The sequence below is a fragment of the Muscardinus avellanarius genome, assembly GCF_963383645.1.
Source record: "Muscardinus avellanarius genome assembly, chromosome: 1".
Classification (NCBI taxonomy): domain Eukaryota; kingdom Metazoa; phylum Chordata; class Mammalia; order Rodentia; family Gliridae; genus Muscardinus; species Muscardinus avellanarius.
Window position 1 is genome coordinate 192,846,702 of NC_137786.1, and position 26,706 is coordinate 192,873,407.

Sequence of the window (26,706 nt, forward strand, 5' to 3'; positions counted from 1 at the left end):
AGCACTGTCCTTGTGGTATTTTCAGAAAGTGCTTACCTTTCCTGGTATAACCTGAGAGCTGTACATTATTATGGAAATTTGTAGCAGGTTCTTGTTGGTGCACAGAAAAAAATAGATGTATAGGAAGGGATGAATTTTTCATTTTCAGTGATCTTTGATACAGCTTATATAAAATACAAGTTTTATTAACTGAATCTCATTCCATAATTGTAAAAAAATCTGCAATTATTTTGTAGGCATTCTGAATACTTCTAAGTAAATATAAATTACCTAAAAGTATTATAAAGATGTATAGTACAGTTAATAAAGAAATAAGGTTATTTTCTGGATTTTTTGGTGTTTGTGGTTGTTATAGTTTGACTGTGGAATGTCTCCCAAAGACTCATGTGTTGAAGGCTTGGTCCTCAGTGCACAGTGCATCAGTGTTGGGGCGGGGGGCTTCTATCTAACCTTATCAGTAAACTAGTCCACTGATGGGTTCATAATTTGATGGCACTTTTGTGAGGTGGTGTAAACCGTATGAGGTGAGACCCAGTTGAAGGAAGTGGGTCCTGGGGGATGTTGTGGGTCCTGGGGGATTGTGTCCCTCCTCCACTCCCCTCCTTCCCAACCAGCATGAGGTGAGCAGCTTTCCTCTACCATAGTCTTTCAACAAGATGTTTCTGCCTTGCCAGCAGCCCAGAGCAATGGAGCCAGCTAATTACGGACCAAAACCTCTGCGTGTGTGTGCCCAAACAAACCTTTCCTCCTCTAAGTTGTTTTCCTCAGATATTATGTCCCAACAACCAAAGGCTCACTAATACAGTGGTATTTTTTATGTATTTTTATTTTTTTATTTTATTTTTGCAGTTCTGGGGATAGAACCCGGAGGCATTCTATCTCTGAGTGACACCCCCAGCCCTATTTTTATATTCTTTATTTTTTGAAACAGGGTCTAACTGAATAGCAAAGGGCCTCACTAAGTAGGTGAGGCTGGCTTTGAACCTGCACGATCCTCCTGTTTCAGCCTCACAAATGCTGGGATTACAAGCGTGCGCCGTCATGCCCAGTCCACAGTGGCATTTTTCATCTCTCAAAAATTTCTATTTAGTCCTGATTTCTTTTCTAAGTCTATATAAATATTCACTTTCACCCCCAACTTTTTATTCTCGTATGCCTTACTTTTCTTTTCTACCTTCGAACTACATGCCCAGCCCTATTTTGTATTCTTTATTTGGAAACAGGGTCTCATTGAGTTGTAAAGAGCCTCACTAAGTAGCTGAGGCTGGCCTCGAACCTGGATCCTCCTGTCTCAGCCTTCCAAATGCTGGGGTTTTAAGTGTGTGCCACCACACCCAGCTTCTTATGCCTTTCTTTTAAAGAGTCACCCCCAAAAGTTCTTGGCTTCAGGTCTCGTACCTCTCACACCTGCTTTTATACACTGCGGATCACATCCACCAACAGTGCTACACACAGATGTCCATGAGTGCAGCAGGGTGCACACAAGAACCTCTAGGCTCTTCCCATCAGAGGAGCCAAGGAGGGGACCCTGAAGAGAGCCCCGAGTCTTTGGCTACTTCTGGGGGAACTCAGTGGCCCTGCCCAGTCCCGCTGGGGACAGGCTTGTAGAAGTGCCTGCGCCCACCCATCTAACCATCTTCAGGCACCTTCTCCGCTGCCCCTTACTCCCCACTGCCAACAGGGAAGGGAAAGGTCCTGACTTCCCAAAGGCTGAGCCCAAGGAGGTCTGGTGTTCTCTTCTTTGGCCACTTCCCAGGGGCAGAGAATAGCATGAGGGGAGAGGGGAGAAGGGAGGGCTAGTCCCAGAGGGTTGGGGCGGGCAGTCTTGGGAAAGAAGAAAGAGGAAGGGGAGGGCATGAGGCTCCTTCTTGTTTAATCCTCAGGAAATAGCATTTTCTTTAAACAGATGAGGGAACAGAAGCTTAGAGAGAAAAGTGACTAGTTGACCCAGCAAGTAAACAGCAAAACCGGGGTTTGTAGCCAAATCTGTCTAGATCTGTGATTCTCTCTCAAGTGGAGGAAACCTTAGACCCCAGGGGACTTTGGGCAGGGGCTTAGATTCTTTAGATGACTGCATCTAGAGAAGAGGCTTCTAATGACATCTAGTGGATAGAGGACTGCTGAACCTCCTATGGTGCACAGTAGAGCACTCTCCCAGCCCCAACAAAGGATATGTGGTCCAAAATGTCAACCACACAAAGGCTGAGATACCTCCCACCTCCCCGGAGTGCTCTTCAATGCAATCCCTTTCTAGGCTTCCCATGGCCTAAAAGATCTGAAAGTCCCCACCCCAAATGCTGCAAGAAGGAACAGCTGTACACTCCCACTCCAGCCCAGCCCTGGTTAAGTAACAGGGTCACAGCTCAAATAGGTCCTGTGGCCAAGGTCATAATATTTCCATGGAACATCTGCGCTCACTCTCTCTGCTCATCGTAAGGAGGAGGGGCCACCTGCCAGCCCTTCTTGCCTACCATCACGTGGCAGGGCTACCCCCAAAGCTTTCTCTGCCCAGTGCCCAGTTCAGGTTAGTTTCCAGGCATGGCCACAAGATGGCAGCCCAACCTACCAGGAATGCTGAGGCTCTGGGCCTGGAAGAGCAGCAGGAAGGTTCTGCCAGCCTGGACAAGGGCCTGGGGGCTGGACTTGGGCCAGTTCCAGAGCCCAGCAGGACCAGATCTAAGGCCTGCAAGTGCCAGGTGTGATAACATAGGCCAAACTTGGCTTCAGGTCTCCCTTCACCATGCCTCGCCCCGCTCAGGCAGCTCATCCTCCAGCCTCCCACACAGAGCCTCCTGGAGCCCAGTGCTCCTCCGCTCTAGCCTGAGCAAGAAAAATTCCAGAACCAAGGAGTTAAGGCTTGGAGGGATGGAGGGGGATTACTGAGGGATGATTATTGCTCCCATTCAACAATAAAGACTTTGAGGCACAGGAAAGTTGGGTGACTTATCCAAGGTCAGAGCTAGTGAATGGTGGAGCTGGTTTTAGTCTATGCTCTTAATCACTGAACCATACTGCTCCCCCCACAGCCACCACCACCAAAGACCTCTGGCATAGGGATATAAGCCTTCTTCTGTAACGAAGGGGCAAATGGCTATACATGGGGTATTGCCTAAAAATAGAACAGAGGTGAGGTGTTCAGCTGGGTTGAGGGTCTGTGGTTAGTGTCTGTGAGCTTGGTCAGCAATTCCTTTCTCAATTTTCTATTGCCTTTCTTTCTTTCTTTCTTTCTTTCTTTCTTTCTTTCTTTTTTTTTCCATCAGTGTTGCCCTCTTGGTTTTTCTGCAAATGCCAGTCTTCTCATAGTGTGAAGGAGAAGTGAGAAAAGGGACTTTTATGTCCTGCTTAGGATACAGGAAGGGGGGCATTCCTTGGGGCCTGAGCTGAGGGGAGGGTGGCATCACAACTCAAAGTGAGAATCCTAAAGTAGAAGAGGGTGGGGGCATCTCAGGGCCAGCTGTTCTCTCCTGCTGGGGAGTCTACCTCTTAGGGGACTTCAGGGTGTGATGGATGCCTATCCACATCCCCTCTCCCCCAGCCCTAGCATAGCTCCCAGCCTCCAGGGCCAGGGCTGGCCAGAACCCCTCGTCACCAACCTTCCTATTTTGGGAGCTCATAGTCTCTGTCTAGTCACCTCCTAACCCCTGCCACTGCCTGCTTCTCCCCACTCACACCACAGCTCACCATTAGGACCTACCATGGGCCAGTGTCCGGGTAGGGCTCTGTGCTGACCCCTAAGAGGCCCTGCATGAGCCCCTCCCCTGATTCAGCCTCATTTGGGGGACCAGACCTTCAGTCTCTGAGACTCGGATTCCAGGGTTCCAGTCCCTCTCTTAGCCTTTCTCAGATGATCTAGACTTCAGCGAGCTGCTCCTCTATTCCAGGCTTCAAGAAGGAAATGAACAGGAAGCCCTAGAGGGGCTGATGGGCTGATGGTCCTTTTATAGAAATGAAATGAGCTATATAGGTTAGGGAGCCATACTCTGGCCCCACGTGGTTCTGAGGACAGGGAGGAGGGTGCATGCTGGCCTTCTGCGATGGGCACCACAGGTTCCCAGGGGTAGAAGAGGGGCTGGAAGGAAGGGGGCCTGGAGAGGCCTGTTTCTCGTCTCTCCCCATCTTGATTGCTCCCAGCTGGCGTGTGTGTGGGTGGAGTGGGGGATGTCCATCTCTCTGTATCTGTCTTTTTTTCTGTTGCTTCATCATCCCCTAAAGTTGGGGCAAAGCATTCTGAAAGCCTTTGTTCTAGGGATCTGAATATGGGCCAGGCTGGGCTATCCCAGGCCAGACTTCTTCATGGTGAGGGGGTAGACCTTGCACTGGTTAGGCTGATAAGGACACTCAAAACACACTCATCCCTGCCTTACTCTGAGATTGAAGGGGGAAACAGCCCCTACTTAGAGTACTAAAGCAGATCAATCTCTGGAGGGAAGAGGGGCACCCTCCCCCTCCCCCTTTTGTCTCTACCCATCTCTGCCTGTTTCTGACTTACCCGTACCCTTCCCTCTCTCCCCTTGACCTTCTTCCATCTCTCATCTCTGCCCCTGCCCCTGCCCTCTCCATCTCTCTAAGCCTTTTCCTGACCACAGATTTCCCCGTGGCTAGGTTGCATTCCCCTAGCCAAGTGAAGAGAGAGAGAGAGAGACCTGCGCTGCAGCTTTGTCCACCAACCTATGACAACATCTGTGGGTCAGTGTGGAGGGACAGGTGTCTGCGTGGTTCTCTGGTGCCAACAGGTAAATAAAAGCCTCACATATTCTTAATTAAATCACTCTTTGCCCAGGCAGCCTGTGTTCGATTGGCCTGGACTGGAATCAATAAGACTCTTTCCAGGCCCAGCCACCCCTGGAACTGGTCCTGACCTCCTCAGTCCACGTGCCCACTTCCCCCAAAAGCCAGGACCCTCTCCAGGCAGGGGTGGGTCTGGTTTGTCCCTGGGCAGGGAACAGAGCCTGAAACAAGTAAGGAGCACAGGAGTGATTGCTCGATTAGGTAAACTGAGGCATTGGGGGCAACATTAGTGAGGAAGGCTTTGAAGTGGGAATACAACTTCTGCCTCCAGGATCAACTGTAAAGCTATAGAGACCACAGCAGGCAGCTCCCACCCAGCCCTAAACACACGTGGCTTACACTCAGGGCAGCTCAACCCTAGGTACTCAGGGAGCCCAGGAGCAGCTTTTTCATAAGAGGTCCCCATTTATGGATCCCAGTTAGTGTGGGAGAGCCAGTGCTCTGGTATCCACATTGTAGGGTCCTGTGGCGCGAACGTGAGCGGGCCAGTCTACAGTTATGAAGGACCCAGGAGCAGGAGGGGGTCGAAGGAGATTCCTAGGGGTTAGAATTGGCTGTTAATGGAGGGCCAGGAGGACAGGGGTGTGGGTGTGTGGCAGGTGTCATTTTGGAGTCCATGCAAGAGGTATCTCTGGAAGGATCGTGGAGGCTCTAGGTCCCGCGGGAGGGGTCGGTATTAAACGTTTCCTAAAGCAGCCTATACTAGTCCCGGTGTCGGATGTCTTGTCTCACCAGAGGATCAGATGGTCCCAGATTTGAACCGAGACGGGCCGGTGCTGACGCTCTCCTGACCTCAGTGTGACCCGGGGGCGCGAGCCCAGACGTCTCTGCGAGCCCCCGCCCATTCAGTGGCGCTCCCTGCGGGTGCAGCGTCGGCGGGTCCCCCGAGCGGCGGGAGCCGCGCTGAGCGGGCGCCCCCAGCGCCGGGGTTGAGGGAGGCCAGGCTCGGCGCTGGGCTGGGAGGGGGGCGCGGAAGCGGGGCTTTTTAGGACCCAGCGCGGCGCCTCCCTCCGGGGGCGAGTGCGGCTGCGCGCGCCGTGTGCCCGTGTCCGGAGAGCGGCGGGCTGGACGCGGACCGCGCGAGCGAGCGAGCCAGCCAGCAGGCAGCCGAGCAGCAGCCCGCGGCCGCGGCCGCTCCGCGCCTCGCCTCCCTGGCCGCGCCGGCCGCCGGACCCGCCGCCCCCGCCTCCCGCCCGACCTCCGCAGCCCCCTCGCCGTGGCCGCGGCGCCACCGCCCGCCCGGACCCGCGAGCGGAGCGCGGGGCGCCAGGAACCGGAGCCGGTGCCCGCCGCCCCGCAGACCAAACCCAGCGGGGCGCACCCCGCCCGGCAGGCGCGGCCGCCGACCTCCGGGAGCTGTCCCTTCAGCACCGCCGCGGAAGCCTGCGTCCGCAGCCACCGAGCCCCAGCCCGAGCCGAGCGCACCAGCGCGGCGGCCGCCCCGCGGGGCAGCACCGTGCCCCTGCCCAGGGGACCCGCCATCGCCTCCGGGAGGCGGGGAGAAGGAACGAGGAGGGCGGGCGAGCGGGCGGGTTCGCCCGCCGCCGAGGGGAGCAGGCAGCCAGGCCAGGAGAGAGGAAGGGGCCGGAGGAGCTGCGCCCGGCCGCGCAGGAGAGCAGCCGGCGTCCGTCTCCCCCGCGCCAGAGCCCGCTGCGGCGACCACCGCTCGGCGGATCGCGAATTTCTCGCCCCCCTCTCTTCCCCTCCCCCTCTGGGGGTTGATCCCTCGGTCTGGCCCCAGGAGCAGCTGACCTTCCCCCCCAAAAGCTTTGTGTCGATTTCTCCATTTTCCCGCTGAGATGGTAATGGGAGCCCGGCCCCCCCACCCTCTTTCCCCTCCTCCCGGGGCTCGCCTCTGAGCGCCGCCTCCCTCCCTTCCTCCCTCCTTCTCTCTCTCTCTCTTCTTCCTTCTCTCCCTCCCTCCCTCCCTACCTCCCTCCCTTCCTCCCTTCTCTCCTCCTCTGCCTCCTCCGCAGCCAGACCAGCTCCCTCCCACATTTGGCGCCTAGAGACCCTTGGGATCCCGCGCACACTCCCCCCGGACCGGCACCCGACCGAAAACGCCCCCCGGGGCCTGGGTGGCTGGTTGGGGTGGCCAGAGCCGCAGTCCTCTGTCCCCCCGACGGCTGGGGGAGGGGGGAGGAGGCCTCGCGCCCCCCTCCCCGGCGCCGACTCCCCCTGGCGGCCGCTCCCATGGGTGTCGCTGGGCCGCGCCATGCCTAAGGGGGCGCCGCGATGGGCCAAGGGGACGAGAGCGAGCGCATCGTGATCAACGTGGGCGGCACGCGGCACCAGACGTACCGCTCGACGCTGCGCACGCTGCCGGGCACGCGGCTCGCCTGGCTGGCCGAGCCCGACGCCCACAGCCACTTCGACTATGACCCGCGCGCGGACGAGTTCTTCTTCGACCGCCACCCGGGCGTCTTCGCGCACATCCTGAACTACTACCGCACGGGCAAGCTGCACTGCCCCGCCGACGTGTGCGGGCCGCTCTACGAGGAGGAGCTGGCCTTCTGGGGCATCGACGAGACCGACGTGGAGCCCTGCTGCTGGATGACCTACCGCCAGCACCGCGACGCCGAGGAGGCGCTGGACAGCTTCGGCGGCGCGCCCCTGGACAACAGCGCCGACGACGCGGACGCCGACGGCCCCGGGGACTCGGGCGACGGCGAGGACGAGCTGGAGATGACCAAGCGGCTGGCGCTCAGCGACTCCCCGGATGGCCGGCCTGGCGGGTTCTGGCGCCGCTGGCAGCCGCGCATCTGGGCGCTCTTCGAGGACCCCTACTCGTCCCGCTATGCGCGGGTAAGTGACAGCTTCCCCATCAGAACCACCGGGTGGGGAAGGCAGCACCCTCCGCCGCCCGTGGGCAGGGGTGGGCCTGAAAACTGGCGCCTAGGGAGTTCAGAATCGAAGGGGGTGTGTGGTTGTGTGCCTGAGTAAAGAGAGAAAGAGTGGCTTTGCCAGGGTGCCTGTGTTTGTATGTATACGAGGCTGGGTCTGTATTGCTGAATTTAATATGTATGAGCGAGTACGAATGGGTGTGTTTGTGTGTATGCGTAGACTGTGCATATTTATGTAAGTGTGATGATGTATATTTGGGTGGGTAAAGTATGTAGTGGGAATGAGTGAGCATGTATGTGTGTTTGAGTGTGCATGAGGGCCTGTTCGTGCACATTTGTGTCTTTGCAGATGTACACTGTGAAGGTGTGAACTGCCTTCTGGCATGAGAGAGAAGTGGGGAGCCCTTCCTCCCTCCCAGGTAAGGGGGCGTCTGGAGCCAGCCACGGCCCAGGAAGAGGGCCTCAGGCCTGCCTGGCAGCTTGAGACAGACGTCCCCCTCCCCAGGGAGCAGCCTCAGACCTTTCCCGAGGAGGTGGTCCTGGGGGAATCCTCTAGGCTGATTAAAAGCTTGCTAGTTGGGGTGGGGCTGGGCTTCCTGGAAGGGTGTGGTGCCTGCCCCGAGATGGGGCCTGCCCTTCTCCTGGTAGAAAGGGGAGGGGCAGATGGGGTCACTAGGCATATGCCAGCTTCCTCTGGCACCTGTGGGGGTGAGCAGAGAGGAGGACTTCAAGGGGATACCTGCCAGGACTAGGTATGCAGGTGAGGTGGGCGTGTCCTCAGCGGCCACTCCCCTTTAGTGACAGGAAATTGTTGCCAGGGAGAAAGGGCACCCTGCTGCTGACCTTGGCCCCTCTGATGGTCTCTGGATTCTGGCCCTCGTTTTTAAAATGGGGGAGGGGATCTGGTGAACTTTAAGGTCCTTTGCTCCTGGACTATCAGTCACTGAGCCCAAAAGAGAGACTGGTAGCAGCCAGCTACCTTGGAAGAGACACTCCTGACCTTCCTGGGCTCTGTCCTCAGAGGCCTGAGAAAGACAAGACCTGTGGGGGGAGGCAGAGTTGGAAATTTAAAGCAGAGCCCCTCCCCCATCCATGAGCCACCCCAACCCCTTCCCAGGCAGAATACTGCCTCTGCCCGGCAGTCACTACTGCACATCCCTTCCTTCCAGCTCACTGGAGCCTGAGCCAGAGCCAGGGGGACAGAGCTGGGAGGGGCAGGAGTCTGCAAGGGTCAGTGGATGAATGACATTGGGGGTTGGGGGCCGGGGGGCCCAAGGGCAGAGAAAGGCTGTGCAGGCAGAGAGCTGGCAGATTTGTTACTGAGATAAAACACAGCAAGACACTGAGGCAGGGCTGCAGGTCTGAATGTTGCACCTTGGATCTGTGAACAGGTGTGTGTGTCTGGAGGTGGGGCAAAGACAGAGCCCTGGGCCACTGAGGATCTTGCCCAAGGTCAGGAAGGTTGTTGGAGGCCGAGCAGGACTTGAACCAGTTCTCCTGGGACCTTCTCCTGCCCTGAGCTGGCCACCAACTCCCTGCCATTCTTCAGTGGACTGGGACCCTCCTCCACGGCCTCCCATCCCCCCTTCTTGACAGAGGCCACCACAGCTAGAGGGTTATGTAACTAGAGGCTGTGCCGAGCTGTGGGGAGGGGCAGGAGCAGGGGGACTAGAGGTTGACCTGGAACATGCTGGGGAGGGGATGGGGGAAGGCTGAGCAAAGGCCTGGGTTAGAGCAGCTGCCCCGTCAGGCCACATTTGACCTTGGACAGTATTCGTTCCTTTGGTCCCTGGAAGCAAGTGGTAGTCAGCCTCCTGGCTCCCTTGCAAGAGGCTAAGCCCCCCCCTCCCCACTCTGTAGACTCAGCCCTAGGGCTGAGACCAGTGTCCCTAAGTGCCACGGCAGGCAGGGGTCAGAAGGGTGTCTTCCAGCCCCCTCCCCTGTCCCTCATCTCCTGCACAACATTCCTAGGCTATGGGGTGGCCTTCACTCAATGGAAACAAATAGGCCACCGAGTATGGCTTGACATCTTGCTGGTGTACAAAACTATACTTGAAAAGTCCTTTAAAAAATCTCTCAAGTCAATGTTCCTTGAAGATCATACTCAGGGAAAATCTGGGCAGTAGGATGTGGCGGGGTGAGGGTATGTGGTGCAGGTGGCTGTTTGCAGGTGTCCCCGCCCCCCTCAGCACATCCTCGCCACTATCTTCCCCAGCAGCCTCGCAGAAAGGCTGCAGTCCCTTCTGACTGCCTTGGGTAACACATGAGGACACGGAGGCCATGGGGGGCACAGAAGCTGAGGAGGGAGCTGGGGTTAGAACCCAGGCTCCTGCCACCTGCCCAGCCGGCCTGCCTAGCTGCATTGCGCTGCCTCTGCTCAGCTCTGCGCAGAGACCAGCTGGCTGCCTGCCTCCTCCCCCTCCATCTTTGCTCTGCAGCTGCCGCTGTCACCTTCCTTGCCCTCCCCCCTTGGGGCCCCCAAGCCTCCTCAGATTGCTGGGTCCAGATTTTGAATTTTTATTCTAGATTCTACTACAGAATCTAGTATGGATGTGACAGAGTATGCGTGTGTGAAAGAAAAACTGTGTGTATGAGAGAATCTGTATAAGAGACTCTTCATGTGTGTGAGAATAAAAATAAGTGTGAGTGAAACTCAGCGCATGCACACATGCACCTGTGTGGCACAACTGTGACTTTACAAGAGACATCCCTGTGTCAGGAATTCTGTGTGATTCTGAGGCTCGGGTTCTGTGCATTTTGTGTGTTTTAAGAGATGGGTAATAGTGTGTGTGTGTGTGTGTGTGTGTGTGTGTGTGTGTGTGTGTGTGTCTAAGAGAGAAAATATGAGACCATGTGAGAGAGGGCATACATGTATAAGAGCAATGCAATGTATGCGCCTCAAGGTAAGTATGTCTGTGTGAATATAGCATTGTTGTGACAAGTGTGAACCTGTGTAGGTGAAGCTGCATGTGAGCATGTGTTTGTGTGTGTGCATAAAGCTGTGTGCACGAGGCCATCTGTGTATGGATGTAACCATGCGTGTGCTTGTGCCCAAGGTCCTGCGTGTGACAGCGTGTGTGACAGAGCCCCTGGGTGTGTGTCGGTGCTGCTGTGAGTACTCATGTGTGAGTGAGACCCTGTGTGACCTGGATGTCCCTTGAAGATGCAAGTCCAGACCAGCCTCTTGCCTGTGGCCTCCTTCTCCTGGGACTCCCAACCACCTTACTGGGGGGCATTTCCCATCCTCGCATCCCTCCTCAACAGAAATGCCATTCTAGCCCAGGCCAGTTGTGGCGTATGGGCCAGAGGTGAGGTCACCTGCCGCTGAAGAGCTGCCTCCATCCCAGCCCTTGGTGTTGGCCCTGGGGGTGGGGCTACTTGGCTGGGTGGGAAGTTCCGTCTGAGCCCTGAGGGGCGACAGTGCTCTCTGGAACAGTGGTTCCCTGGACACCAGCCTGAGGGCATGGAAGGGTGCAGTGAGCTGGGACGAGATGATTCCCACTTGTTTTCCAGGGTGGGGACCTCCACAGAGATGCATGAGAATAAGGGGAAGAGCTGAAGGGACTCCTGGGCCATAGGAATAAGAACTGTCCTGGAGGAGGCCATGCTGGGGAAGCACCTGGGGGCAAGCAGGAGTTAGCCAGGCAGAGGGCAGGCCGACACGTGGTGTCCTGGTGTCGCAGCGGTGTGAGAGCAGGTGTGTGGGAGCCCCCGGGGCTGCTGGTTGGAAACCCACCTTCCTCTCTTCCTAAGGGCCAGCTGGGGTCTGAAGTCCTTGGCCTTTACCTGTGATTTGCATTCCATCATCAGGAGCATCCATCTGTCACAACAGAGCCAAGGGTGGTCCCTGGGCTGTAGGCAGAGTGTCCCTAGTATGTATATGGGTATGTGTGTGTGAGTGTAGTGACATCCGTCCCCAGGATCACTTGACCTTCCAAAGGCCAAAGAAATGCCAACGGTCTCCAAGCTGGGGAGGCCTCACCTCCGTCCAGCCCACTGCCCACCCCACCTCTGACTTCTCATCCTGTATCTGCCTCTTCTTTGGGACCTGATGCAGCCCTGGCTCCCCCTCAGCTCCCTGGGAAGGAAATTCGCCTGGTGGCCAGTGCCCACTATGAGCCATGGTAATGTGTGAAGGAGACCAATCAGCAGTGGAGAAGGGGTGGGTATGTCCTCCTGCCCCAGCACCCAAGGGTGTCCTTGGTCTTAGTGTGTCACCATTCAGTCGATGCTATTCTCCTTCCCATGCCCCCTTCTTCAGGGTCCTCATGTCTTTGAATGGTACCCTCCAAGCCCCCCACTCCCATCTTGGTAATGAAAGTCAGACCAAGCTAGTCAGAGTCCTCTGGCTTCTACCTCTAAATGGGGATAATGACAGGATGGACCGCAGAGGGCTGATGTGAAGACCCACATCAGGCTAGAGAATCTGGGCTAGCCCCAGGTGCACAGTAAACCCTCGGGAAGCGTCGGCTGCTGTCATAACTCTCTTTGGCGGTACTGCCATTCCACTTCATGACCATCTCTAGACTCCACCCACTCCCGTGCATTTCCACGCCCACCACCCTACTTCAAGCCACCACTGATCCCTGATGCCATCTCTCCAGGAGCTTCCAGAAGGCTCTTCCTTCTCCCCCAGTCCTTCCGTGCACTTTCCACTTTGCAACCACAGAGTTCTTTTTGACTCACAAATCTGTCCAGTAACACCTTGCCTGCCTCAAACCCTTCAGTGCTTGCCCTGTCCATAAGGTGACCTCTTAGGCCCCACCTGTCTCCTCTGGCCTAGCTCCCCTCAATGTTCATAGAGCTCCAACCACCTGGCCTGTTCCAGTTTCTTGCAAGTGTCAGATTCCCCTGCCTCAGGGTCTTTGCATGCACTCTTGCCTCTGAATTTCTCTTTCCTTCCAGCTTATTTCTCTCTCTCTTTTTAAATTGGTGCATTATAGTCATACATCTTAATGGGGTACAAGATGGTAGAGGCATACATACACACATCACTCATTTAGCCCTTCCCCAATTCCCTCCTCATTCCCTCCCCCTCCTTCCTTCTCATGTTTGGCTTACTGATTGACTTTGATATGTTTGTGAATGTACATCATGTACATTATTTCCCTCTTCCCCTACCATCCCCCTCAGTTAGGTCGATTTATTTGCTAATCTATGGTTTCTCCTTCTTCATCTAGAGTTCTTCCTATGACCCTTTCTCTCCCTAGTTTCCACATATTAAGGACAGCATCTGATTTTTTACTTTTTGTGACTGACAAATCTCACTTAGCATAATGTTCTCCAGTTCCATCTATTTCCCCACAAATGACATAATTTTGTTCTTCTTTATGGCCATCTTATCTCTCTTTAGCCTTCATACCCCAATACAAACATTAGTTTCTCAGCAGTGCCCTTTCTGGCCCCCACAGGCTGGGGCGGGGTGGTTCAGAACCCGGACTTTCCCTTCAGAGAAGCTGCCTGGTTTGTGATAAAATGTCATTAGTATCTTGCTCAATTTGGGTTTTCTCTACCTCAGGACTGTAATTTTCCTACATGCTCATGTCTCAGGGGCTCTAATTATGACAGTGAGAGGAAGGTAAGACCCCGAGACTAGCGCAGGTGAGCACGAGGTCACAGGTGAGCACGTTAGCTAGGGGGCTGCTTCAAAACCTGGGTCTCTCCAGGCACGGTAGTGCACAGCTGTAATTCTAGTACTCAGTACAGTACTCAGAAGGCTAAGACGATAAGATGGCAGGATTGTGGCTAGCCTCTGCAAGTTAGTGAGACCATGTCTCAAAATAAAAAATTAAAAATAGGGCTGGAGGTATAGTTCAGAGATAGCATGCCCCTGGGTTCAACTCCTAGAACATCAAGAAAGAAAGAGAGGGAGGAAGGGAAGAAAAAAGGAAGGAAGGAGTGTCTCATGAGGTATGGTGGCATATGATTGTAATTTCAGCAACTAGTGAGGCTGAAGTAGGAGGATTGCAGGTTTGAGGCTCACCTGGGTAACTTAGCAAAACTGTCTCAAAATAAAATAGAGAAAGGGCTGGGGAATGTAATTCAGTGATAGAGTTTCTCTGGGTTCAATCCCCAGTAACACACACACACACGAATCTTGTGTCTCCTAACTCAGGTCTCAGCGTGCTTCTTGTCACGCCTTAGAGAGTATTTGGAGTCTGGCACCCTGGGGCAGGCATCTGTGCTAAGAAGGTCTGACATCTGCCGGCAGCTTTGGAGGGTATTGGCTTGAGTCTCTCTCAGGGAGAAGTGGGTTGTTTCAGAGGTGGAGGAGGGGTGTGCTAGGGCTCATTCCAGGTCCTACTGCCTGCCCTGGGCCTCCCAGGACAGCTGAATGTAGTTCCTCTAGCTATTCTGAGCCGTCTCATGACCAGTGTATTCACTCACTCTGGACCAAAAGGTCAAGTCCTTGAGCCACTCCCGCCCTTCAGCTCCTGATCCAGCCTGGCCACTACCCCAGTTCCAGCTCCCCACCCTGGAGGAGGCCCAGAGGAAAGCAAGGCCCAGGGACAGTTTGCTGCCCAGTCTTTGCTCCAGGGAACCACTCTGGTGGGAGGCACCACTTTCCAGGTGCATGGGACTATTTAGGTGAATGGGTGTTCCCAGTCCACCTTTAGTCACTACTGTTGAAGAAGAAGAAGTTATTCAGTGATTACATATCACAGCATGAGTCTACGGTAAGGCGGACATCATTCAGGACCACTGTGATAGGCAGAGAGGCCTCTGCAACAGGGTCTTGCTTTGAGGAGAGAGACTGGGCTCAGCTCTGATTACAGCACCAGTGTATGGGAGTTATAGCCAAGGAGCAGGCTGGGCGGGGGGGGGGGGTCAGCAATGGAAAATTACTGCCAGGGAGCATCAGGGTCAGAGGGATTCTGGCTGAACTGACCTAACAGGATTCCTGCCTAGGCCAGGCCATGGTAATCAGACATCACCTCAGGGTACTGGAGGATGAAGAGCCTGATCAGATATGGAGGGTAATAAGATCCCAAAGATGGGGAGTTAGGGCTAAACAGACCCAAAAAGGTTCTGCTAAAACTGGATGTCACATGAAGTACATAGGTAGGTCTAGGAGAAGGCTCAGAAGTGGGGACTGAAGCTCAGCCAAGCAAAGACACTTTGTTACCATATCCAGTAGAAGAGAAACAGGCTCAAGAGATGGAACACACCTGGCCCCAGACCACAAAGGGAGTCAGTCTGACCCAAACTCATACCCCAGGCCTCTTAGCCCAGGGCCTGGCCATCCCAGTTTCTTCTGGGTCTCAGTTTTTAAAGAGCAACGAACTGCACCTGGCACACTGTCCTCCTCTTACTCTCCCACTGGTTTCCTCCCCAAGGGAGGCTGAACAGGCAGTCACCTGCGCAGCATGGCTGGGTGAAACCTCAGGTCAATTGACGCAGACTTGGACCAAATTCTTAGCATCTCCCAAGCAGGATTTTCCAAAAGGCTCTTCTTTCATGAATCATACTATTAATAGTCACTATTTACTAAAGCACTTATTATGTGTCAGATAGTGTCTCAAGGGCTTGATTTGCATATTTTCATTCAATTCTCACAAGACTCCCAGAGGCTGCCCAATCATTACCGTGCCAGCGTCACAGTGCGGTAACGCTGCGGCTCAAAGGGATGCATGGCTGACCAGGCCGCTCAGCTCTTGAGCATGCCCGCCCTACAGAACCTTCATACTGTGCTGCCTCTTGCTGAAATTGCAGGGCTCCTGGAGTCTGCAGCCTGCGTGCTCCAGGCTTGGACTTCCACCTGCTTCCCTCCATCAGACACTCTTTCCCACCGTGTCCAAACATCCTGCTCAGCTCTGGCACACTCAAGGAAGAAGGTTTTCCCTGCAGAGTCTCGGCTGCCTCCCAGCCCCATCCATACAGGCCAGGCACTCCTTATACCTGGAGGCAAATGGCAGAGGGACTGCGGAGGCTGAGCAGTTATCTGTGGTGAGGGCTAGGCATAGAATAATGCTGGCTGCTTCTCAGCTCTGCATTCAAGGCCTTCTCTCTGGCCCCTGGCATGAGCACGCCTCCTACTGTTGCTTTCTGCTAGGCTACTCTCTGGCCTTCCCTCCTTTAGCTCCCATGCTAACCTCCAGGTTTTTGCTCATCTATTCCCCTCAGTTTAGTGTCTTTCTTGCTTTTTGCTGAGTATGCACTCCATCCCTCAAAGTCCTCAAGAGATGGGCTCCCCCTGACCTCAGTGACCTCCTCCTTTAGGAATGAGGGCTCTGGGCTGGGCATTGAGCCACCCAACTTGCATGATCCGAGCTGGAAGTCAGTAGGCCTACTCTGCGGGCCTGGGACAGGCAGACCCCTGGGATCTGTGAATGGCCCAGATATGTGGAGAGATGAGGCCATGCACAAAACCCAGGTTGTGAGCAACAGGCAACTAGACCAGAGCGAGTTCTGCATCCAGGCCACTGAGCCCACCAGGCTGCCTCCGGCAAGGCCCATCACCAAAGCTCCACCTGGAATACCTAAGGTTGATCTAAATGCCCACTGAGCCTCTCCTAGCTCTGACAGTCTTGGAGCTCAAGAATCCTGGGCTTTGACTTCCTAAAGGAACTGGGGGACCCTCTTTTCCCTTCCACATCCCAGCCTAGCAAGGGTCCTGGCACCAAGTGGGTAGGAGCCCAAGGAAGGGGCTCTGAAGAGCTTCTTTATTCATTCAGCCTCCCTCAACCTGTGCTCCTTCATTCATTCAAAGCATACTACTCCCCTAGTATTATGCAACCACACCCCAAAGAGGTGGTACCCTGGGGTCTATGCTGAGGGTCTATGCCTGTCTCAGGCATAGACTCCGGGGTACCACCTCTTTGGGGTGTGGTTGCTCTGGCACAGTGCTGCCCTCTTCTCGGATGCTTTCCCTGGCTGTTAGCCCCTGGGGAGCTGCAGAAGGCCAACAGGAGCTCCTGTGCCAGGCTATAAGGCCACCAAGAAGAGGGCCACCATGTGTGTGGGGGAGTGCTGTGTGGGATGGGGCCAGGGATAGGGTAGGGATGTTGTCATTGGCTGCTGTGGGGACTGTAGGGATGGTTGCTGGGCAACTCTCACCTATGGCTGACACTCAGAACTACCTGAGGTGCTTCAAGAAGTTCAAGATTTGAGAGTTTTGTCCTGAGAGGATTCCTAGATCTGCCCCTGCCAGGTGATGCTCATGAGGGGTCTCACTGCTGGGGCCCTGAGCCATATGGGCTCCTGTGACTCACGTTTGGCCCTCAGACCCACAGCCACATCATGGGGGCTTGTTAGGAATGAGGAGTTTCAGACCCCACCCTCTGCCCCCTGAAATCGAATCTGCATTTCAACAAAGTCCCCAGATGATTCATACACAGTCTGAAAAGTGCTGACACAGGCAACAGATTGCAGTGGAGGGGAAGCGTCAGGACACAGGGAGGGCTGGATGGGTTTGTGCAGGTTGCCAGGGCTTCGCGGGTGAGTTTGGTTTCTCTCTGTGGCCAAGTCACTGGGGGCAGGGTGATGGAAAATGGCAACTGCCTCCATTCACTGGAAGGCCTTGATGGAAAGCCTTGGGGATCAGGCTGACCTCTTGTCTCTCAGGTCAGCAAATCTCAATGCCTTCACTCTTAAAATACACCCAGGATCAGGGCATCCCCAGGCAACCCCACTCCTACCTCCTGGGTTGAAGCCATCATCTTCTTGTTGCTGGATTCTGCTGAGGCCGTAATTGTCCTCACTGCCTCCGCCCCAGCCCCTTTCCCACAGGGTTGTCCTGGGAAAATGCTAGTCATACCAAGTCAGCCCTCTGCAGCACACTCTGGCTCCTGGCTCCCTCAGAGGAGAAGCCCAAGCCCTTCCGAGGGCTATGCCTGTCCTCGTGAGCACCCCCATCCACTCCTCACCACAGCCTCTTGCCTGGCGCCTATGCACTCATTCTGCCCCCTGGCACTAAGGCTCTCCCAGGGCCTGCCCCTTGCTCGCCCCACAGCACCTCTTGGCACAGGCTCTCGCACCTCCCTGGAGGCTGCACTCAGGTGTCTTGGATGGTATCTCCTGCTCGTCCCCTGTCACGCTTCTCTGCGTTCTCTCTGGCTTTCACCACCATCTGCCATTCCATGTGTTTTACTTATTGACCTTGTTTGTTGTCTGATTCCCTCACTAGGGAATGTAAGTTCCATGGGCCCAGGACACTTTGTCTCTTTTATCATTTGTATTATCCCTGGAACCAGAGCAGTACCGGGGACATGGTGGATGCTAAGGAAGTATTTATTGAAAGAATGAAAAAGCAGGGTGGGGTTCAAGGCTAGAATCAGACATGGTGCCTTTGAGCATGTGTCTGCTGACACCCCCTACCTTCTTTGCCTCACTTGGAGTCACAGTACCTCCTCCCTCAAGCTGCAGCCATGATGAGCAGGTGCTAGAACCACTGGGATGCTCCAGCCAGGGCAGGTCCCCTGCCACCATTACCACAGGGCCAGATGTCCAGTGAAGGATTCATTCTTGGACCCTTCTGTCTCACCAGACTCCTGCTGCAGGCTGCCTCAGCCCAGCCATTCACAGCTAGCACTCAGAGGCCAGGACCAGGATGTACCTGCTTAGCCCCCAAGTCCCATTCTCTTGTGAATTTATTTCCCCTTAAAGGCTTAAAGGCCAGCCAGGTCTTATTCTACCTTCCCTTCCCCATCTCCATCCCTGTGCCCTCTCATCCTCTGTGTTTGTGGGAAGTTCTAGGTATTAGTCACTCCTTTCAAAACAGACTTCTCCCCTCGAAGGCCTAGGATGGTCTTTGTCCCAATTCCCCTTCTTCAGCCTCGTCATGTGTTCAGTGAGCATGTGTGGGTGTCACATCTCCTCCCACCCCCACTGCTTCCTGGTAACTGGATCATGGCAATATGACACAGAACCCCCTTCTCTCCCAAGACCAGGGCCTCTTGAACCCCAGCCCCTCTACTTTCCAGCTGTGTGACCTTGGACAAGTTGCCTAACCCTTCTGGTGCCTCCAGAGAAGGATATTAATAGCACCTGAATCAGGGAGGTCAGGAGGATTAAATGTGTTAAGCACTTAGCCCAGAACCCAGAACATAATAAGTGTTTAGTTATTGTAGGTGCTATTACCTTGTTTACATCAGCTCTTGGCCCTAGAAGATCCAAACCCTCACCTGTATCCCACTTGCTTCCTTCTTTTGGCTCCTGACTCTCCTTACAAACACCCCTTCTAGGGGTCAATTTACTGATCCTGGCCCCTGGGGTCTCTTCTTCCAAACTCCACCTCTCAGGGTCCAGATTTCAGGGGTGTCACCATGGGAGCCTGGCCTGGGTTGTATCATGGGCAGGTGGCACCTCCCCTTCAGAGCCTTGGTCTCCCCATTCGCTGTAGTGGTCGCTCACCGCTGTTCCTCCTCCTTTTCTGGGTATAGTGAGGTATGAGAGATGGATGACAGAACTTCCTCCTGCTGCGTGAGAGGGAGGGCAGGCCGCTGACATCAGGCTCTGGCCAGGAGCCAGAGCCTGAGATGCTGACAAGTGTGCTGATGGTGGGCTCGGTGAGCGGGGCCACAGAGCACAGCTCAGGCATCGCAAGGGAATGCTCAGGCACAGGGAGGAGTGGCAGCAGGGGCCGGGCACACCTCAGAGCTGCTGGGGCTGGGGCGGGGGCTGAGGGCTCCTGTTTGGTACCAGTGGGCAGTGCCCGCTCTGAAGCTGGGCTACCCCGCCAGGACGACGCCAGGCTGGGTGGGGACAGGCTAATATTAGCTGGGGCAGCCCTGGACAGCTGAACTCAGGGGCCTCCCTGCACCCAGGCTCAGATGCTGCTGTGGCCAGGGCAGCCAAGTGAAGCTTCCTCACGCCTGTGCAGGGCCTCGGATGCCCCTTCCACTCTGCCCTGCCCAGAATCTCCCCTTGATGGCTGGCCAGCCCTGTCCTAGTGCCCATGGTGTTCCCAGCTCTCCTCCCGATCGCAGCACAGGAAAGGACTCTCTCCACAGCCCTGTCTGCTGAGAAGGATCCTCTGAGAATAGTGGCCCTACTGGGGCTGCTGCTCTTGCTCATTCATTCATTGATTGATGCAACAGATATTTACAAGCACCTACTATGTGACAGGCATTGCTCTAGAAGGTAGGAATAAAGCAAGAACCAAGCAGCCAGAAATCCCTGTCCTGGAGCCCTCACATTCCAGGGCAGGGAGCACGAACAGCAGCAGTGGACACAGAGGCTGTGCGGTGTGTCCAGTGGTGGTGGGTGCCACAGAGCTGTGTAACGGGGGGAGGAGCACTCTGGGAGGAGCAGGTGGCCGTTTGGTCTAGTGTGGCAGGGCAGTGAGTGGTAGAGGAGGTGAGATACTTCCTCTCTGAATATCCTGTGCCCAGGTTGTGAGGCACAACAAGGAGGTGTGTCCAGAACCAGGCTCAGAGGCCAGGGGACGGGTAGGTCAGAACGAGTGTGCCCTCACAGCCACCCTGGGCCAGTCCCTGCAAGCTCACTGAGCATGCCAGCCCAGAGCTCCGCTGTGCCTTATCCTCTGCTGCCCACCCACAGCCATGGGTCTGTGCAGGCCGGCCCTCCATGGGGTGAGCGCCTGCCTGACTAGATTGAGTCAAGTGGCCAGATGGCCCTCTGTCTTCTCTCTGAAGGCCAGCTGTGCCCAGGGGGAGACAGCGGGGCTGCATAGGGCTGCCACCAGGCTGGGAGGTGACCTGTTCTCTGAGCTGGGTGTGAGGCAGAGAGAAGTTGGTGAGGAAATTTGACCTGTTGACAGAGGTTGTACCAGCTCTTCCCAGCCTATGGTTCTGGAAGACTGTGCACCTGGTTCCCACTACAGGTGTGCTGAGAGGAGGAGGTTAGGGGGGAAGCTGTAGAACACACTGGAGCCAGACTGCCCAGGCCCAAACCTGGCTCTCCTGATGATTGTGTGACCTCTGTGATCCTTAGCTCCCTCCCTTAGAAGCAGAGATAGTAAGAGATCCCATGTCAGAGGACTGCCGTGGGAACCCAGTGAGAAGACACGGAGCCCATGAGCACCAGGTGTGCAGGTTGTTCCTCACGACCATTCTCACTGTTTCTCAGAAGGGGTATCTTGCTAGGATGCCCTGCAGGCCCTGGCCTTGCCCCTCCTAGGGGATTCTGAGAATATGAAGCTAATGTTTACAAAGACTCTGAGAGGGACCCAGGCCAGCCTAGTAGTTCCCTTGGGACTTTCTCTGCCCACTCAGGTAATAGAATGGCTTCCTTGGGCCTTGTCACCAGGGCAGGATTATGCAATACTTCAGATCACAGCTACCCATCAGGGCCAGCATCTCACCACTTAGAGATTAATTTTTTATGCTCAACCTTGGGGGTTCTCTGAGCAGCTGTGAGGAACATGGACACCCGCTGGGCCACCTGGAGCCAGCCAGTGTTCTAGGGTGAGGGCTACCAGCTGCTCCTATAAGCCTTGCACTGTGCTTTCCCTGTGTTGCCCCTGACTGGCCCTTGCATTTCCAGGCCTTCCTTCCCTTATCTATAAAGGCCCACCTGCTTTTCAGAAATGTTGGCGACTCCAGTAAGACCAGAAAGAGGAAGACGATTTGGGAGGGAGAAAATATGGCTCCAAGTAGGGCCATGTCCTAGGAAGAGACCAGGATCTCGAGGGCAGGAGAGTGTGGGGAGGGGACATTGCAGAGAGAGCTCAGGTCTTCGGGCCTGGCCAGGACTGGATAGGATTAGATATCATACCCAGTGAGCCCCTGTTTCTTCATGTGCAAAATAAGGGCGACGTTTGTACTACGCAGCCAGGTGCATCTCTAAGGGACAAAGTCCTAGCACAGTGCCCAGCCCATGGGAGGCACTGAGGATAGAACCTGGCTCCTTGGGGTGCCACTGTCGCTTGGGCCCTGCACTCAGATTCCCCAGGATTCAGTGAGGCCCTGGCTGAGCCACAGAGATGGGGAGGGAGACCATGGAAACCTCGCCCAGCGGCCTCACAGCCTCAGGGCCATGAACCACCGTCACCAATGATATATTTAGTAGCACAAAGGTCAGAAATGCCGGGCACTGGCTTCCCTTCTGGGTGGCAGGAATCATGTCTCCTGAGGCCTGGCTGTCACCAGCAGATATTTTTTCCCTGTCTAGCAGTCTGGGGATTAGAGTACAAGCCTGGGAGTTAGGAATCACGGAGGTCTGCCGAGGCTTTGCATGTCCACTCTCCTCCCCAGAGCCTGCCTCGGGCTCCTCAGCCTTCCCCAGCTAGCTCCCCTGCCCACCTGCCCTGGCTTTTGCTGTTCCCTGCACCAGCGGTGCCCTCTCTTCCCCTCTGTGTATCTGAAATGGATACATCCTTAGAATCTATGATGGCCCCTCCATGAGGAAACATTTCCACTTCCAGGAGTGGGCTCTGTCGTTTGTGTTTTCAGACACATTTCCTGTTTGACTTCAGGTCCTCAGTCCATTGACCTATGGAGGCGACGTGTTTCCTAGACTCAGCCGTGATCTCTGAGAGGACGGAGGTCAGCTTAGGCAATGGCAGTACCTATTACAGTAGGCGATCAGTAGTCTTTTCCAATACAGTGTGCCTTACAGCAGCCCTGAGAGGGGAAGAATTAGATGTCACACCCATGTTATTGATGAGGGAAAATGGCCCAGAGAGAATAACTTATTTGACGAAGACCATTGCATTTGCAAATGGTAAAGGAAGGATTAGATCCCAGGTCTTCTTTTGAAAATGAATTGGACAGGTGACATCTAGCTGAGGCCCTGTTTCTTCATGTGCAAAATAAGGGCAACAGTTTGTACTACGCAGCCAGGTGCATCTCTACAAAGTCCTAGCACAGTGCCCAGCCCATGGGAAGCACTGAGGATAGAACCTGGCTTCTTGGGGTGCCACTGTCACTCGGGTCCTGCACTCAGATTCCCCAGGAAACTCAAGCCATGCCAGCATTCCTGCCTGTTCTAGGATGCTGAGATTCTGTGGTCAAGAGTGACATGGTCAAGATAGGTAAGTGGATGAGAATAGATGAAAAGGTGGATATGTGGATGGATGGATGGATGGATGGATGGATGGATGGATGGATGGATGGATATACACACAACTGGGTAGATAACTGAATGGTGGGTAAACAAATGGTTAGATAGGAGAATGGATGGCTTGCCTTCAAGACTAGAGAGGAAGTCCCACCTCTCATTACATGAAAATGTCTTAAAGGATGGGACTTGGGAGCTGAGGACATCAGCCTGGTGAAGGGGGGAGTAACCCAGCACGCATGTGCAGCAACAGAGGTGGGAGCCAGGAACAGTAGGCTGGCCTGAAGGACTAGTCCACTCTCAGTGGTGAGAGGTCCTGAAGGAGGAAAGAACCAGAACCAGGCAGGAATGAAGTGTCAGGTGGAACCCTGTGATAAGGGAAGTCCACACTCCCCCTGCAGCCACTGGAGGGCAGACAGGAAGCAGGGGACTGGCCTCTGAGCCCCAGGCATGCAGAGCACACCAGTGCTTTTGGTCTGGTAAGTGGGGGAGGAAGCTGCTTTTCCTCCTCACTTCCCCTGCCCTGGTGAGCAGAGCCCAGGCAGGGTGTGTTCAAGGTGGCTGTGCAGCTCTGCTAGTGGGGGGCTGACACTGAGATGAAGGCTTCCCTGGGGCCTGGAAGACCTTGGCTCAGTTACAACCATCTTCCTGCTGTCACCCCCAGCCTCTAGTCAGGAGCTCAAGTTTTAGTTCTAGTAGCCTAGCAAGGACAGTAAAGAAACATGGGCATGGGCAGCCAATGACGGAGCCTGGCAGGGCCTGGATGAAGGCTTCAGTGTGGCAGGCCTGAAGCATGCTCCTCCAGCTGGAGCAAAGACTTTCCATTTGCACAGTCCCTGAGCTCCAGGCTCCCTCCCAAAGCCCTGCTCCAGCGTTCTCCAGCACCAAGCTGCACCCCACACACATACGCTGGCCTTGGCGATCTCCCTGGGAAACCAGGTCCCGATGAGTGCCTGGTGCGCAGCTAACTGCTCATTACAGTCACGGCTGCAGCTAAGTATAGCTCTAGCACACACAAGACGGAGACAGCAAGGGAAAGCCTTTCCATAAAAAAGCCCCACATGCAAACACACAGACGTCGGCACACACATGCTCCCCACACATGCACCACGATGGCCTTGCACACTCAGGCACATGCTTCCACCAACACTCAGCTTCCTACCCACTCATTCACCCATCCATTCAGTAAATGTGTGTTGGGGGCTAAGAGAATGGTTCAGAGAATATGTTGTGGAGCCAAATGAAATTGGGTTTCAAATTCTAACTCCATCATTTCCCCATTGGATGACCACGGGCAGCTTACTTAACCTCTCTGAGCCTCAGTGCCCTTTTTTTGTAAAATTGGGAAGGGGCCACAGCAGGGATCTTCGAGTTGGTGTGGAGTAAAATGAGATGGGGGGGCTATCAAAGTGCTTCGGGTGGGTTTGGCTCAGAGTGTCATACAAGGCAGATATCTCATCATCGCTGTTGAGTACCTACTGTGCACCTAGCTCTGTGCTGAAAGCAGTATTTCAAGCTGCGTTTCTGGAGATGGTGGTACATAATAGGTGCTCAGTAAATATTATGACGGAATGGATTAACAGATGCATGAGCATGGCACCAATGGGCCACATGTCCTTGAAGCTTTCTCCAGAAGAATGCCCTCTCTCTCATCTGTCTCAGGCCATTCGGCAGGCAGGGTTGGAGCCCAGCTTCGCCACCTCGAGCCTGTCTGCCGTAGTGGGTAGAACCTGATTAGGTTGTAGCCCCCAAGCTGCAGCGGCTAGGCGCTGGATCTGGGCCCTGCAGCCCACGCAGGCCGTCTGTGTTCTGGTGCTAGTTGAGGTTCTAATTAGGGTGGTGGGAGTAGGCCTCATGAGATAGTGAGGGAATGGGCCATGAGGATGCCAGGGGAAAGGCCTCCTAGGCAGGGGGAGCAGCCAGTCCCAGGGTCCCAAGGCAGGCACATTTTGGGGAATAGAACACCCCACCCCCACACCCCACACGCTGCAAGCTAAAGGTGCTTGCGGTGTAGTCCAACAGCCTGGGTCCTGGGGCACCAATGGCACTGGCATGTGGAATTCTAAACTTGGACACAGGGCTCGAGTGGGGCCTCTGGATTCTGAGCTTTAGAACTGGAATCGGGGATGCATGGCAAGCAGATGAGACCATGTCTATTCCCAGTGTCTTGAGATCACTCAAGGTGAGGAGAGACGGGCTATGTGACTGACTCCCAGTGCCACCCGCTCCCTCCCCGCCCCACGCCCAGGCCTGGCCCAGCCAGCCTGGGCTTAAAAAAGCACCAGGAAATGTCACTTTCTTTTTGAGGAGGTGTGATGGGAGGAGATGGCCCGGGCAGTTTTTGCAGCCGGTTTATTCAAAGGATGGGAACAGTGACAGTACCTTCAGACCCTGCAGCCTGTTTTGTAACCAGACTGGACCCAAGTGCCTTCCCTGGCAAAGGGAGCCCTGCCTCATGCCAGGCCAGAGGCCTCAGCCTACCTGGCGGCTCGGCCAGGGCTCCAACCAAGGCTGCATGACTCAAAGCCAGGACCAGGGCTGTGGCCTGCGTGGGCTGCAGGGCCCAGATCCAGCGCCTAGCCGCTGCAGCTTGGGGACTGCAACCTAACCAGGTACTACCCGCTGCGGCAGCCGGGCTCGAGGTGGTGAAGCTGGGCTCCAACCCTGCCTGCCTGGTGACCTTGCATCCACTCTCCATGGATGACGTCTCATGTTCACGGCTGGAGGAGATTCTAGTTTTTGTTCATTGATTGTATCTCTGTCAAGGAAATGGAAGCAATTATACCTGCTGCAGGTATAGACATGTGTCTGTTGTCATCTAGTGCACCATTGCCAGTGTAGACACAAGTCTGCTCTGAATCACTGTCCCCACTGTCCATCTTCATAGACAGTTTGTATGGAGAGTATGCCTGTTGCCAGTGAGCACAGAGCTGAATGATTAGAGATCATGCCTGTGGCCAGTTGAGTCACACAATTGTGGATAGAGATGATTCTTTTACCAGCTTAGGTGTAGATGTGTGGTCAGCACGTGTAGATGCCTGTCTGAGATCAACCATTGTGTATGGTACCAGTGAGTGAACCAGTGATTGTGTATATTGCCTTGTAGACAAGGAAAATGGGACCCCAGAGGGGCGGCTTGCTTCCTAAAAAAGGCTGCAGGGAGAAACCATTACACAGACAGGGATTGAGGCATGCGACCTAGGACATATGCCCATGACCTTGTGTGCACAGATGGGGAGCCACATTTGTGCCGAACTGCACCCCCTTGTTCTGGGGACGGGACCTCCCTTCGCCTACTGGTTGAAGAGTTTGGCTGGATCTTCAGACAGACCCAGGCCAAACCCCTAGAGTCAGCTACCTCATAGACCTGACCTGGGGGGGGGAAGAGAAACAAACACTAAACAGGAAAAGTTAGTAAATTAGAGGGTACAGATTGCCAGTGCTCATCCAACTGGATGCAAAGTGGGTGAGTGTTACTGTAGGTAAATTATACCTCAATAAAGCTGGGGAAAGTTAGCATTTTAGAAGATAATTTGTGCCATGGGAGAAAGAGAAAGGAAAATCAGATTCCTGGTGGTGCTAGTTGAGGTTCTAATTAGGGTGGTGGGAGTAGGCCTCATGAGATAGGGAATGGGCCATGAGGATGCCAGGGGAAAGGCCTCCTAGGCAGGGGGAGCAGCCAGTCCCAGGGTCCCAAGGCAGGCACATTTAGGGGACAAGTGTGCTGTTATGGGTGTGGCTGGAGGGAACAGGTGGAGGAGAGGAGGGTGGAGGGGTGATGAAGGCACAGGCCAAGCAGGAGTCTGCAGGCCATTGCAAGGACCCAAGCTTCTATTCCAAGAGAAACGGGGAGCCCTGGCAGAGTTTTGAGCAGAGAAATGACGCAAGTGAATGTATATTTTAAAAAAGATCATCTGGCTATGGTGTTGCCAACAATCCTAGAGCACCAGGAATGTGGGAAACCAGGAGACGGGTTAAGAGACCACCAGCACAACCTAGTGGGGGGTAGCAATGACAGGGACATGGGTGGCAGCAGTGGGGGAGGGGGCAGGGCTCAGAGTCTGGATTTAGTTTTGAGCAGAGCCACCAGGATTTCCTTACAGATTAAATGTGA

General features: G+C 54.8%; 1 protein-coding gene across 1 annotated transcript in view; it reads left to right on the forward strand.

Moving 5' to 3' along the window:
- Positions 1-7,023: 7,023 nt before the first annotated feature.
- Positions 7,024-26,706, forward strand: part of KCNC1 (potassium voltage-gated channel subfamily C member 1) — a gene marked incomplete at both ends in the record, with an annotated part of 41,054 nt that continues 21,371 nt past the window's right edge. Inside the window, one exon of the mRNA XM_080719833.1 lies at positions 7,024-7,593. Within this exon, the coding sequence (XP_080575959.1) occupies positions 7,024-7,593 (570 nt within the window). The remainder of the gene's footprint in view (positions 7,594-26,706) is intronic.